This window comes from Protobothrops mucrosquamatus, unplaced genomic scaffold (genome assembly GCF_001527695.2).
Source record: "Protobothrops mucrosquamatus isolate PMUCROS unplaced genomic scaffold, P.Mucros_1.0 scaffold1414, whole genome shotgun sequence".
Classification (NCBI taxonomy): Eukaryota; Metazoa; Chordata; class Lepidosauria; order Squamata; family Viperidae; genus Protobothrops; species Protobothrops mucrosquamatus.
In genome coordinates this window covers 164,540-178,640 of record NW_015387599.1, presented here as the reverse complement: position 1 = coordinate 178,640, position 14,101 = coordinate 164,540, and the positions used below count along the sequence as shown (strand labels likewise).

The following is a 14,101-nucleotide window of genomic DNA, read 5'->3' as shown; positions in this document are numbered from 1 at the left end:
TACTACTACTACTACTACTACTACTACTACTACTACTACTACTATTATTATTATTATTATTATTATTATTATTATTATTATTATTATATAAATAAAGTACCACCTGAAAAAAGAGACTGCAAGCCATGATATATGCCACTCTAAGATTTCTAGCTATAAGCCTTCTTGTTGTTGCTGTTATGATCCAAGTGGTCAAGGCAAGGAAGGTCTTTAGAGTGTCCTTTATTGTCCTCAGAAAGTGTTCAACCAACGGCCCTCCAGTGACCAGTAAGGCTCCACTCCGGACTACCCTGAAGGCAGCCGTCCTCATTCCCCCAAACAACAGCCCATATACTGTATTACCAGGAAAGTCCACAAGGCAAAGTCCAGGCATAAAACAAATGGCAGTCTTCAGGGCAAAGACGAGGTACAAGGCAAAGGCAGTTCGGAAGGTAAAGCAAAACAAAGGGCAAAATCAGTCCACAAGATTAGGGCAAGGCAGACGGCAGTCCTCAAAGCAGAGACAGGGTACAAGGCAAAGGCAGTTCTGAAGGTAAAATCCACAGGGCTAGGGTAAGGCAAAGGGCAGTCCTCACAGCAAGGCAAAAGCACAAGGCAAAGCTGGGGGAGTGTAATCCAAAAACAAACATTTGTTCCTGGCAAAGACTAATTCCCCAGGGCTTCTCCTTAAGTTACTCCTTCCCAGGTGTTCCTTGTGACCTGCTCCCGAATAGCCTTGCAGCTCTTCTCTTGGCTTGCCTGTGCTCTGCTCTCCTTGCCCTTGGATCAGTGGAGGAGGCAGCTGTTCCTCATCAAGATCTGCCTCTCAGCACCATTGCCTGTCAGCAGCCAATCCTCCCCTGTTTCTGTGCAGGCAGGCATGGTCGACCAGCTCCCCCAATACCTATGGGGCCTGGGACAGCATCATCCTCAGCCCCTGGCCTGCAAACACGCCAAGGGAGATGTGCCATCCCTGTCGGATGGCCCCAGTTCCAACTCCTCCTCCTCCAAACCGCACTCTGATGGGACCGTGACAGTTGCTATGTCCCAGCTACCCCAAAAATGTGCCCTTAGCAAAGATGCTATTAATAAATCTCCTGTATGGCCTCAACTGGTTTTTTTTATGTCAAGATCGTTGTCATCAGTAAATAGGAAAAAAAGGTGGGGTGTGGGGGGGAGCCAAGATATGATGAAACAGCTGCTGAACTCTCCAAGACCTTTATATTTGTTTAGGATGAACCATACAGGAAATTAGAAACGTTCTGAAACATTGCCCATCATAGGGCTTCACTCAGAGATATTTTTCCGGTAATTTTAATCTCTGCAACCCAAAACCCTTTTTTACATTTCAGTCTTATCTTTTGCAGCTACCCACCACAACCAGATATAGTCCTGTTTTTCCGCCCCCAGTTTTTGGAGAGTTATCCTGATGATGGACAGAGAGGCAAACAGTTTTAAGCTCCACATACTATGTTCCGTGAGCAAACGTATTTTAGACATTAGAACATTGTACAGATGCATACTAATAATGTCTATGCCGCAGTGCCAGCCTTTTTGAGGTGGTTTTCTTGGTCTTGAAGGAGGCAGTGATGTCCCCTTTCCTGAAGAGATCATCTTTAAATCCAATAGTCCTGGACAATTATTGCCCATCCTCCAACCTTTAGAGAAAGTAGTGGAGAAGGTAGTCAGGCTTCAGGTCAAAAGTCCCTGGAGGAAGTGGATTCCCTGAACCCATTCCAGTAGGCAGGTTGTAGTCTAGTATGGGAACTACATTAGTCACCCTCATCTCTGTGGCAGAGCCAGGATAGGGTAGTATGGCATGCTTGTGTTCCTTGATCTTTCAGTGTCTTTCATTAATATCCACAATGGTGTCCTTTGGTCAGTAGCAAACGCTGGGGGTGGGAGACACTGTGATGATGCTTCTCTTTGTCTGTGGTTGGTTACAGTTGGCATTGGTGAATGTGAATGATCTCTCTCTTTGTGGGGTGCTACAGGTTTCTACACTTGCTTCTGTTTAATATCTACATGGAACTGCTGGGTGAAATCATCCATTGGTTTGGGGTCAGCTATCATCAGTATGAGCATCAGCTGACTATACCCATTGGTACCTGTCGGCTCCATGCCAGTCAAGTGATGCCATCAAAGTCCTAGCCCAGTGCTTGAAGACTGTGTGGGTGTCTGGATTGGTAGGAACAAATTCAGGCTCAGACCTGACAAGGCCATTAACTCTCAGTGGGGTGGCACTTTCCCATTTGAGACTCGTGCACAATATGCGGATCAAACATATCACAATGTTTGAGAAGTTTAGTCAATGACCTGAAGAGATTTGCATGCATATATGATAGATATGAAAGATAAAAGTATCTTACCTATGAATCTGCTAGGCATCTTTTTGGTATGTGAGAGTTGTTTAAAACTTGCCAGCTGGGACAGTCACTTTGTAAAGATGCCAAGTTGGTGTCCTTAAGAGAAACCCTTGATTTTTCAAAGGCAGTGTAAGAAGTTACTGTCCTCTGCTCAAGGCTAATGCTGTATTTCATTCCCATATTAGGTTAATCGTGTTTGAGAAAATGGGCTATGACATGGAGCGCTTTGTTGGTTATGTTAATGATGGGCTGATGTGTTGCATTTGCCGAGATGTGCTCCAGGATCCTCTGCAAGCTCCTTGCGAGCACGCCTTCTGCACTTCCTGCATCCATGGATGGCTCATTGAACACAACAGCTGCCCAGAGGATCGCCGGTTCCTTGGTTTGTCTGTCCTTCGACCACTTTGCAGGTAATCCTGATCTGGCATTAGTTGCTATATAGGGCAGGGATTCAGTTTGTGCCATTTTCTTATTTGCAGTTGCTTCTCATAAAATGGGATTGTGAAAGTGATTTTAAAGCTATCCTTGAAAAGGCTTTCTGAGTCAGCTCACTTGAAAAATAGGTTTGGGGGCAGACATTTGTGAGCTACGGTTTGAAGTTATGACAGACCTCCCCAAAAGCTACTTGCAACCCAATTTCAAAGTTCCAATGCATGCACGCGCGCGCACGCACACACACACACACACACACACACCATTGTCACATGATCACATTTGGGGGCTTGGCAATTAACTTGCAGCCATTTGCAGTGTACCACGTTCACATGATCACGATTTTCATTGTCTTTTTCCAGTTTCCAGCATTTATTCTGAATTCTGACAAAAAACACCCATTGGATAAAATGGATTCACTTAACGACTGCTGCAAAAGGGTCATAACAGTGGATGCAATCACATGGTGACTTGTTTAATGACAGCAAGAACTGATAACTGAAATTCCAGGCTCAATTTATGTTCTTAAGTCGAGCTACCTATAATACATCTGCAAAAACCTGTCTGCTATTTTGCAAATGTATAACGTATCAAAAACCAAGATAAATGCAGTGGAGATGTATAAATATTTATTGTGTATAATCAGTTTGGCCTCTTTTTAATAGTTGCAAATATTCAAAATGGCATGTAACGGACACATAGATAATGAGGGCTACCTATATTAGAAAAGATTCCACAATCCTTTTTCATTTTTTCCCTGGTTCATTTTCCCTGGTTATTCAACAACAACAAAAGTGTGCTTTCTTTTTTTTTTTAATATTATTTTTCCATGTTTCTCAAAAGAAAAAAATGTCAGGAAACATTTTTTTATTGATGCATCTTACAGTACTGCAAGTATGATAATTTCTTGATGTAGGTACATGAGGAATGATCTTAACCGACTTCAGCTTCACTGCAGAAACAGAGAGCGTGGCTGTGAAGTAGTGTGTTCACTAGAATCCATTGACAGTCATGAATGCGAGTGTGAATACACCCAGATTCCCTGTCCAAATATTGGTAGGTAAAAGGCAGAGATGTTTTATGTAGCGATGGTAAACCTTATTTTTAATACCTATATTAAGCAGGGCCTAAAGAATTTGATCCTTGCTATTAAGTGATCTTTCTTGAGTTCTAGTTTTTCTCTCTCTGTGCAGGTTAATTTGTTTCCACCTTGCTGAGGAATCCATGGATTCATAGAATACGTGAAGAGCTGACATCAGCTGTCATGAAACTGATGTTTCTTTTTTCCCATTTGTTATTGTTTGGGAGACAAACTACTTCTCTGTGTGTTAGATTAGAAATAACTAACCAGGACCTTTCCTGATGTTACAGAACCTCTCATTCTTGAATATTGGCCATATTGGGTGGGACTCTTAAAAGTCCAACTACTTCTAGAAGCTGTCGGTTTTCTAAATGTGCTAAAGATGTGCTGAAGAACAGGAAAACTGAACACCTTATTCACTATCACTCAAACTTTTCCCTGGGTCAGAAACACCTCGGTAAAGAACTAATTTCTCTTATTAACAACAATGGAGATAAAATTGTTTCTTCTGTTTCTACCCACCTTCTATTTTTCACTCAGCTTGTCCAGTCCAAGTTGAACGGCGTCACTTATATAGTCATGTGGTAGTGTGTGAATTTCGGACTCGGGAATGCCCCAATGGCTGTGGATATGTCATTCTTGGTCCTGAAGATGCCCAGCACAACTGTGTGGCAGAACTGAGAACTGAACTAGAGCTACTCAGGTAAAGTTGTGCCCTCTTGACTGAGAGTCAGCTGTAAAAAGCTCTAGCTTCTAACTTAAATCGTTATATTAATATCACAGCCATTGACTTATTGCCAAAGATGAAGAAACTACTGGTTCTAGAAAATCTGTAATATTTTGTCTATCATCTTTGCCAATCCTGAAAACAAACTCTGCTTATCAAGGGGGAATTAGACAGTTACTTAAAGATTGTATAAGCGTGAAGGAATTGACACGTTGATAAAACTGTCTTAACTGCTGGTTCTTGCTTTTTCACATTTGAAATACTGTCAAAATAGCTAAGGGATTATTTCAGATTTTCAAACCGAGCTAAACATTATAAGTCTTATTAAAGGAGAGTACACTTTCTTTTCTTAAGATCTGACATGAACTGCCAAATGGAAGATACAAAACATGAGATGCAGTCTCGCTTAGATTCCCAAAGGAGATACATGGTGAAAAAAGAGAGTCTTTTGCAAAAAGACATTGAAGACCTTAAGGTAATTATATTGTCTTTTGCCGCTACAGGAACTGTTTTTAGTGGAAACAGTTTGCTCTTATTGTTTTACTCCATGCTGAGATCCAACCATGAAATAACTTTTTCTACCGATTTATGAATTCTCCCCAAAGGAAACGTGGAGAATGCTTATTGAAGTCTCTCTTTAAAAAAAAGAAGAAATATCAAGCTGGCTCCAAATTGTTGTAAAATTCCCCTTGCTCTTTGATCTGATGAGAGCAATGTTCACTAAGTAGTATGGCATGCTCATTATTTGTAATAATGTTTAGCTATTGTCATGCTAGGTGTTGTGGCCTCCCAAGACCATCTGGAAATTTCAGTTGGTCCAGAATGCAGTGGCACAGGTAGTTAGAGGCGCAGCCCACTGCGTCCTAAAGACATTGCTACTCTGCAGGCTGCAGGCAATAGGCATCCAGGTACTGATTCAAAGTACTGGTTATCACTTATAAAGCACAGGACCAGGCTACCTTTGGAGCTGCTTGTTTCTCCAAAAATCTGCCTGTCCCTCATGTTCTCATTGGGACAGCACGTTCCAGGTCCCCTCATCTAAGAATTGTTGTCTTATGGAACCTAGGCAGTGTGACTTTTCAGTGGCTGCCCCTGCTCTTTGAAGTGATCTTCCTTCCAGCACACGTTGATATCAGTCATGGTGACATTAGAAATGTGATCAAGACCTGGCTGTTTCCTAGGCATTTGGGTTCAGGTGAGCAGGGTCCCTCACTGTTTTACTATATTCTGTTCAATTCACCATATTGCACATCTGGGTTTATCTTTTAATACTATATAATTGGATTTGCAGGGGGGGCAGTTGGTTTAATATCCAACAGGAAAGGTCACAAGTTGTCTCCATCACTGCTTCTCCTGAGGAGTCCATAGAAAATGTGTATTCCACAGCACCTGTCTGCACTCTGTGGTGGTGTGCCTGCACCATAGCCTTTGCTGACCTGCCCACAGCACCTGCCCACGGCACCCCCTCTGCAGTACCATCACCCCCTGCAGCACCCCCACATTCCCCTACACTCCCACCTCTTCTGCTATAAAAAAGCTGGGCATCCTGCAGTTAGAGTGGCAACCAGGGCTGCCAGGATTGCCATTGTTAAGCGATGCAGTTGCTTGACATTGCACTTTATGTCACATCACTTAGCAATGACAATCCTGGCCCAAGTTACCATCATAACCCGAGGACTGCCTGTAAAGAAAATCTAGCCTCTGTTGAGCTTAATCAGGTAGACGGCTCAGATAATTAATGAAGAGAATAAAATAACTTGGCTATTACCATTCGTCTTTACTATTCTCTCATATTTGATGCCTGGATAAAATTGTGGAGGCAGTTCTTAAGAACACCACATTGCTGTATTTACTGGACAGGGAAGATAATGCCTGTGTAAAAGAAAATGCAACATTTGCCATTCTCTTTTAGCCATTGGCAATACTTTATGATAAAATTAACTCTTTAAATGCTTTTTAGAGTCAAATGTCCAAGATGATGTCTAACATGCAGATTCTGATGGCAACAGAAAGACAGCATCGCCAAGACTTGGAGCAGGCAGAACTTGAAAAACGTGAATTGTTGGAATTAATGAAGAACTTCCAAACAGGCAGCCTCTCTCCAAGAGCTGAAAGCAAGAAAGCAACACATTCCCAGCCTCTATCACGGCTGGATAGTATGAAACTAAAAACATGGGAAGCAACAGCCATATAAAACTAAAAGTTTTAAAGCCAGGTTTGCTGAACTTTGAACTAACTTTAGAGGGCAAAATTATTAAGTTATCTTATTCTAAAACAAATCAGTACTCATTTATAGGCTTTATTTTCCTTGAGATCCTTTCAAATCTCATTGAGTTTGGGAAGAATCATATTTAAAAGAGAGCATCTTCAAGTGTTAACTATTTCAGTAGTCAGTCTTAGGAATTTAAAAACCTGGGCATGATTGAAATACCTTGTTTTACGTAATCTATTATTTTTTCCTCCTCAAGTGAGTAACAAAATGTCTTTCTGCTATTCAGAACAGGGTATTTAAAAAAAACTTAGACTTGAAGATTAAGGCAAACAGGACCTTAGTTTGACTATGAAAATTATAGGAATAAAGATTTTTTTCAGTAGTTGATATTCTAAACTATGCAAGATAAATTACTGGATTCTGATCCTGATTTCTAATTTACCTCAGTGTTTTTCTTTTTCAGGTAGTTTGTAAACCTTCAGAATAGGCTACTTGTCATCCTAGAGGTGGAAGACAAAGTAATAATAAATTTAAACTTTGGTTTTGGTTTTTTTAAAAATTATAGTTGATATCTAAAGAGAGGATTTTACAGTGCCTTTATAACCCTGGCCCTTATGTTAGATATACTTCAGAACTGCAATATAGTTAACACAATTTGTAAGTTGATCTTCCAGTCCAATCTACCTCATATGATTGCTTCAAGAATAAAACTGAAAGTGAAATACTATATATTTCACTGGAGATCCCAGAATAAAAGGTATCGCCCTAATCAAAATATAAGTTGTCACAAGAGCAGTTCTCCCATAACTACATTTGGACCAAACCTATTTATGTTAATGAGCATTTCCATTTCCATTGCCAGAAAAGCATAAATCTCATTTGTCTACCATTAGATTAACATGTTTTTCAGTATTAAAATAGCTCAAGAAATTTGTAAACAATGTTTTTAATATTACACATACTCGGCAACTAGAAAATCAATATTACAAATACTCAGCTAACTAATAAAGCTAATAAATATTTTTGCACGTATTAGCCAAAATGGGATTTTTGGAGTCAAGGACAGTTTAATATAGAAGTGTCAATCCATAAAAAAAAAGAAGGTTCAGAAAGGAATTTACTCTTTAGGAGAATGAGGCTGCCCAAAAAGAAATTAGGAATACTATCACAAATTTGATAATCTATGCCAGGGGTCTCCAACCTTGGCAACTTGAAGACTTGTGGACTCAATGCACAGAATTGGCTGGGGAATTCTGGGAGTTGAAGTCCACATGTCTCAAAGTTGGAGACCCTTGATCTGTGCAGTGTGGATTATGCTTGTTGAAAGAAGTGTAGAAGAGGTCTGACTGAAGATGGCTAAAATGTGCATCTTTGTGTATTTTTCTTTGAAATAAATACTTCATTTCCAATATTTTTATTCCATGTGCATGTTCTGAAAGTGCAGTGCTGTTGTGGGTTAATTTTGCTGCTGCGACAAATAAACAGAGGAGTTCATTAAAGTCTTGGCTGGTTTCAGCAGACAAGCAAAGCTTTTTCTTACACTAATCCTGTCACCCCCATGGACTGAAAAGAAATTTGACAGTTAATTCATGGTGCTGTTAATATTGATAAAACATTTGACGGAAGTAAAACAACTGAAACTACGTTAACCCAAGTCACAAATGGCACATGAAACCACATGACTTAACATGTGAATAAATTTGATAAAAGCACAACTCTAAAACTGCCTGGTATAATCCTCAAAAACGAAATCCTCAGTAATGATACCATGGCACACAGTATGGGTTTTGTGGCCAGGCTGGCTGCTTTTGTGCTGGTCTGAGATAGCAGGAGAGAGAAATATATTCAGAGCATAACTACAGCATCCCAAGAGCAAATAATTTGCTCTGCTGCTAACCAAGACTATTGTGGGGGCAGATGGAGGTGGCATTCATATAGGCCAAACCTAGTATGTGTATTGATTTGGGGGACTTAAATCCTGGAAGAAAACCTTTGTTGTCAGCTGCTGGGGGACATACTGCAGGTTTGAGCTGTTAAATGAAGAAAAGAGAGAGAGGGAAGGAGATATGTTTGAACCTGTGCTGCTTGAGACATCGAGGCAGAAAATGGCTTTGGAGAAACTGCAGGAAGTTGCTGGCTATCCCTGTCCATGTGCTGATCCATTGGAATGTGCATTTTCAGTTTCTGGCTCCAGAGGATGAAGATGTTAGTTGGAGGCTTCCCTGGGAGAAGCGAAAACTCAAACAGGGACATGCTTCGTCCCAAACCCAAGGCAGACACCTGGAGCCTCCAGGGAAGCCCCAGACCAGGAAAGGCAGAAGATCCAAAGGGAGGTACATCACCCAACATATACACACAGGAATGGCTGATGAGATCCAAAAAAAGCATGACAAAATTGTTTGATCACGCTCAAAAATAACTCTACCTGTTCCCTTTCTGTCTCTTTTAATAAAACAGACGTGCACGAAACGGGAGAAAAAGGGAAGTAGGTGGGTGGTTGCTAGCTCTGGGAAAGAGAAAACAAATCAGGGCCTGAGAAAACATGGACATTGCTGTAAATGGTTCCATTTTTTCACTAATTTCTTAAATTTATCTTTACGTACTAAAACAATACCAGTTTCTGTCTCAGTGAAGCAAATGCCCTTAAAGTCACACCCTCAGTAACTATGACTGATACCAACATAACCAGTTGAAATTTGGAAGGATAGGATTTTGGTAAGCTATAGGACAGTGATGGCGAACCTTTTAGAGACCGAGTGCCCAAAAACTGGCCCCACTTCACTCCCTGCCCCGCCCCCACTCCACCCCACCTGCCTGCAGGGCCACTCACCGCCTCCAGGGCCCGCCGCAGATCACCCAGGCAGCCCAGCAGCACCATTGCAGCCATGCCCTCTGCCCGTGCCCCGCAGCATCAACTGTGCGCGATGGGGCGTGAGGGCAGAGTCTTCTCTACGCTGCCTGGCTGCCATGTCCTTGGCTGGGCTGCTCTGCGTGGGCCACGCTCGGGGGCAACTTTCTTCCAGGGGGTTGCTGGTGAGGATGGGGTCGCGGGCGGAGGCAAGGCTGGGGCAACGGCATGTGTGCCCACAGAGAGGGCTCCGAGTGCCGCCTCTGGCACCCGTGCCATAGGTTCGCCACCACTGCTATATGAAATAACAGCCCTACTCATTCAGAAAACCAAAATGGAGACATAGGACCCTATCCCAGTGCCTCTGTCTCAAGTTCTTGGTTGTTAGGGAAGATCAGTTGCTCAATAGTTCAGATAGTCCTTGACCTACAATGACAATTGGGTCTGGGATTGCTGTCGCCAAGCAATGCAGTTGTAAAGTGTGACTGCTTCGCTTACGGCAATCCAGGAAGTCCTGGAGTTAAATAAATGTCCTGGTCATTAGGCAAGGCAACTTCTTTCCAGCATGAGCCAGGGAGGGTATGCAAGATTGTGGAGGAGGGTCAGAGAAGGTGCACAAGCGGCTCAGAGCCACTTGGATTTTCAGGCCCAAAGTCAAAAGGCTTCTGAATCCTCTCCACTTTGGGACTGAAAATCTTCCATAGCAGGAAATCCTGCTTGGGTTTTGGCACAGGGCGTGATCAGCCAGCCTCCAGAGGCCAGAAGGAATCTTCTCAGCAAGTGGTAGCAGTTGTGACCTTCTCGGTCAGCTTCCCCATTAATTTTCTGAGGACTCGGCAGAGAAGATTGTAAATCATGTGATTTTAGGGCCCTTGGCAACCGGTCGTAAGTGTAAATGGGTTGTCAAGAGCCCAGATTGCAATCACATGACCAACCGGGGCACTGCAACAGCTGTAACTTTAGAGACTGGTTGTAAGTCCCTTTGTTCAGTACTGCCATAACTATAAACGGTCACTGAACTAATTGTTGTTAAGTCAAGAACTATTTGTAGTCCTTGCTTAATGACCGATTGCCTGGTACAGTGACTTTATGTCTTTGTAGGTTGTAAAGCAAAAGAAAACTGAAGTCAGAATATTAGTGGTTGCAGTTTCACTTAGTGACATGTTTCACTTAACAACCAAGTTACAAGTTCCAACTGGTTACTAAATCGAGGACTACATGTATAGCTGTAGTTCTCCACATCAGGGACCCTGACTGTAGTTTCATTACTCTGTGAACCATTGTAACGTAATATCGCTTCAGATATACCCTCTCCCCAATGTATACCTCATCTTCAGCTTTTCAAATACCTAGAAAGTGCCAACTGTTTTACAAAATAAGATAGCTAGGACATGTGGCATTTACAAGTTGCCTAAACTTTCTAAAATATATCTTTCTTCTGAAACGGCTTCACCCAAAAATGACCTTGCAGCATCCAGAGTAGCTTGATGAATGGCAGCTTTAGAAGTTGATCAAATAAATAATACAACAGCTGGAGCTTTAGGAAGGTGCTTGACGGATTCTGCTATCTCAGAGTGCCAAAAGGTGTTCTTCATTCATTACTTAGCAGAGGTAGTCTCTATATCTTGGGTGAAAGCCACACTGCAAACCTACTAGAAAAAAAAAATCTTTATTTCTGGCACACTGCCATGTCATGCCCCAAACACAAATATTACACACAAAAAAGACAGTTTTATTGAAATCTCAGATCTTGTACGAAACAAATATGAATCCCTAAAAAAAGTAATGTCTTGCTGCCTTCAAATACCAAAGGTCTAGCATTGGTCCTCAATTAATTAATTGTTTCACCATCATCTTGAAATGTTCACAGTCAGAACTGTTTATCGAGTAAAGGAACGAACGTGACGTCCTCTTCCACTGCTTCCACTAACAAACTTTCCTCTTGAACCACCACTACCACTGTTGTTGGTACTTGCCCAAGATGGTGTAATTCCACCACGACCTCTGGAAGCACGATCACGGGGGCTTGGCCGGTAGCCTTAAACAAATGGGAAGGTTATTGGCAACAGTATCTATGCTTTTGTAGCGGGATGTACAAGTAATGCATTATAATTTTCTGACGGAAGCCCCTTCAAATGACCAAATTAAATCTTCTTAGTATACAGGAAAACATGCCACACTGTTTAAAGAATTAAAATGATATATAACAGGCAGAGGGGAAAAATGTATTAGGATTGTAATTTAGTGCAGCTAAAACCAAGACTTGCTACCAAGATTTTTTTTTTTTCTTTTAATGATTCATCAGGGAGGAATTGAGGTGATTGAATGGAGCTGAGCGTTTACTGGTCGGATACCTTTCCTGACTCCTATGCAGAATTTGCAGCCGATATTTTCTCTTTGCGTCCAGAGAGAAATATCTGCCACTACCTAGGATTGAACTCATAGCCTCCTGATTGTGAGGTGAGAGCTCCACCTTCAGGCCCACCGCACCACTCTTGCTACCAAGAATAAATACCGGTAACCTGACTGAAAATGTGTAAAAACGTGAGAACTACTGAGGCTGAAAAAGATATGCTAATTCTGATATTGTCTAATGCATATTTCCAACTCCCATTTTAAGTAAAGTTATGTATTTTAACAATCAATAGGTAAAACATGCAAGTTGTTGTGCAGATAAAATAAAAGCCTTTAGCAGGGAACTCATGCCCTTAACTTCTAATGGGTGTCAGCCCAAGAAAAACTGCCCTCATGTTTTTTAGTTTTTCTATTGTCTTTTTTTTTTAAAAAAAGTACATTAAATTATCTAAGGCAGTGTTTCTCAACCTTGACAATTTTAAGGCATGTGGACTTCAACTCCCAGAATCCCACAGCCAGCATTGCTGGCTGTGGAATTCTGGGAGTTGAAGTCCACATGCCTTAAAATTGTCAAGGTTGAGAAACACTGATCTAAGGTGCCTTGAACAGTTTAAACAATAAAATAAAGCTCAAAACCTGGAGAGGATATAAACATGTTCATGTCATTTTCTTGGCAGCAAAACAGAAGGAACTGGCCACTGCCATCTTCTGGGATGTTTTTTTCCTTGATTACAGCCCTGGCCTTTTACTGTGGGCCTCCCACTCAGATAGTAGCTCTGAGATCAACCTCGGCTGGCAAGGTGCCAAACCTGCTGGGACTGAAATGTAGTAAATAAAAAAGTAACTTCGGGATCTTGCTCCAATTGTTCCATGATTGTGTTCTGCCTGTTACACAATATGCTGCCTGGAAGGCATGCCTTCTATTTTCTGTGATGATTACCCCCTATCTCAGGGAAAATGTTTGACCACCAAGCAGTTATATGTGCTTGCTTTCTATTATTTTGAACAAAACTTACATCTGGTATTCATTTCTTAATTTTGCATTCAATGGTGGTTTTGTGATTTCACCCTTGATTTGCAAGGCATCTTGAGAGCTCCATGCAAAGAACAATTAGATACATAAATATATAAAGCGATTAATTATACTGTAGAGGAAAACAATCCCTTACCCGCAGAACTTAAAGGCCTCAGGGGGGGGAGAGGTCCTCTGTTGAAATTGCTCTGACCACCTCGACTTTCACTGTATGTTCCTCGGGGGGTGTTTTGGGCACTCCAGCTTGATCCTCTGGCTCCTTCACGGCGACTATAATTTCCTAAATGAAAAGTGATACTTAAGCCAAATGCAGATTGCTCTTATTTTAATTTAGATTTAACTTAACATCTCAGTTTAACAGCATATTATTTTTAAAAATGGCAAACGTAGTACAACAGCACAGGAAGTGAGCAGTGTTAAAGCAGGTGAAAGAATGTGAAAAAAACATGTAGATTCTGCTTTTTTACTTACAACAACAACAACAACAACAACAATAATAATAATAATAATAATAATAACAACGTTGGAAGGGACCTTGGAGGTCATCTAGTCCAACCCCCTGCTCTTATTTTATGCCCAATATGCTCACTTCTCTTGATTATGTGCCATCAAGTCATTGTTGACTTTTAGCGACGATGCAGATACCTTTTCTTCATGGTGATCTTTTCCTAACCTGGGCTTTCTGGTCTTCCAATGGTGCATTTTATCACCCCTGTAATTAAATCCATCTTCCTTTTCAGCATCAATATCTTCTTATCCTGCTTCTTCAAAGTCCAACTTTCATTTCCATAAAGTGTCACAGGGAATCCCTTGACTTGCACAATTCTGATCTTCTCTTGGTCCATCCATTTTCCTGCCCTCTTTCTGACCACCTTCATCTTTCCCTGTCTTTCTGAGTACCGTTCTGAGACACCAAACATGATGCAGCACGATCCTTTGCCTCCACCCATAATGCTGTTTGCTTCTGTGTTACATTTTTTTTCTCTCCAGAAGTTTTAAGGTATTCTGATGATTGCAGGAACAAATCTGGTTTAGTCTTCCAAGCTTTCAGATTCATGCTGGACCCCA

General features: G+C 41.4%; 2 protein-coding genes across 2 annotated transcripts in view; one reads left to right on the top strand and one right to left on the bottom strand.

The window, feature by feature from the left end:
- Positions 1 to 8,173, top strand: part of LOC107292749 (RING finger protein 151) — a 9,074-nt gene extending 901 nt beyond the window's left edge. Inside the window, exons 2-6 of the mRNA XM_015821866.1 lie at positions 2,531 to 2,755; positions 3,694 to 3,833; positions 4,399 to 4,561; positions 4,940 to 5,060; positions 6,546 to 8,173. Of these exons, the coding sequence (XP_015677352.1) occupies positions 2,550 to 2,755; positions 3,694 to 3,833; positions 4,399 to 4,561; positions 4,940 to 5,060; positions 6,546 to 6,779 (864 nt within the window). The 5' untranslated portion in view covers positions 2,531 to 2,549 and the 3' untranslated portion in view covers positions 6,780 to 8,173. The remainder of the gene's footprint in view (positions 1 to 2,530; positions 2,756 to 3,693; positions 3,834 to 4,398; positions 4,562 to 4,939; positions 5,061 to 6,545) is intronic.
- Positions 8,174 to 11,324: 3,151 nt separating this feature from the next.
- The window catches only part of VIRMA (vir like m6A methyltransferase associated), a 33,135-nt gene continuing 30,358 nt past the window's right edge, over positions 11,325 to 14,101 (bottom strand). The window contains exons 23-24 of the mRNA XM_015821859.1: positions 13,170 to 13,313; positions 11,325 to 11,683 (exon numbers count right to left, since the gene is read on the bottom strand). Of these exons, the coding sequence (XP_015677345.1) occupies positions 11,526 to 11,683; positions 13,170 to 13,313 (302 nt within the window). The 3' untranslated portion in view covers positions 11,325 to 11,525. The remainder of the gene's footprint in view (positions 11,684 to 13,169; positions 13,314 to 14,101) is intronic.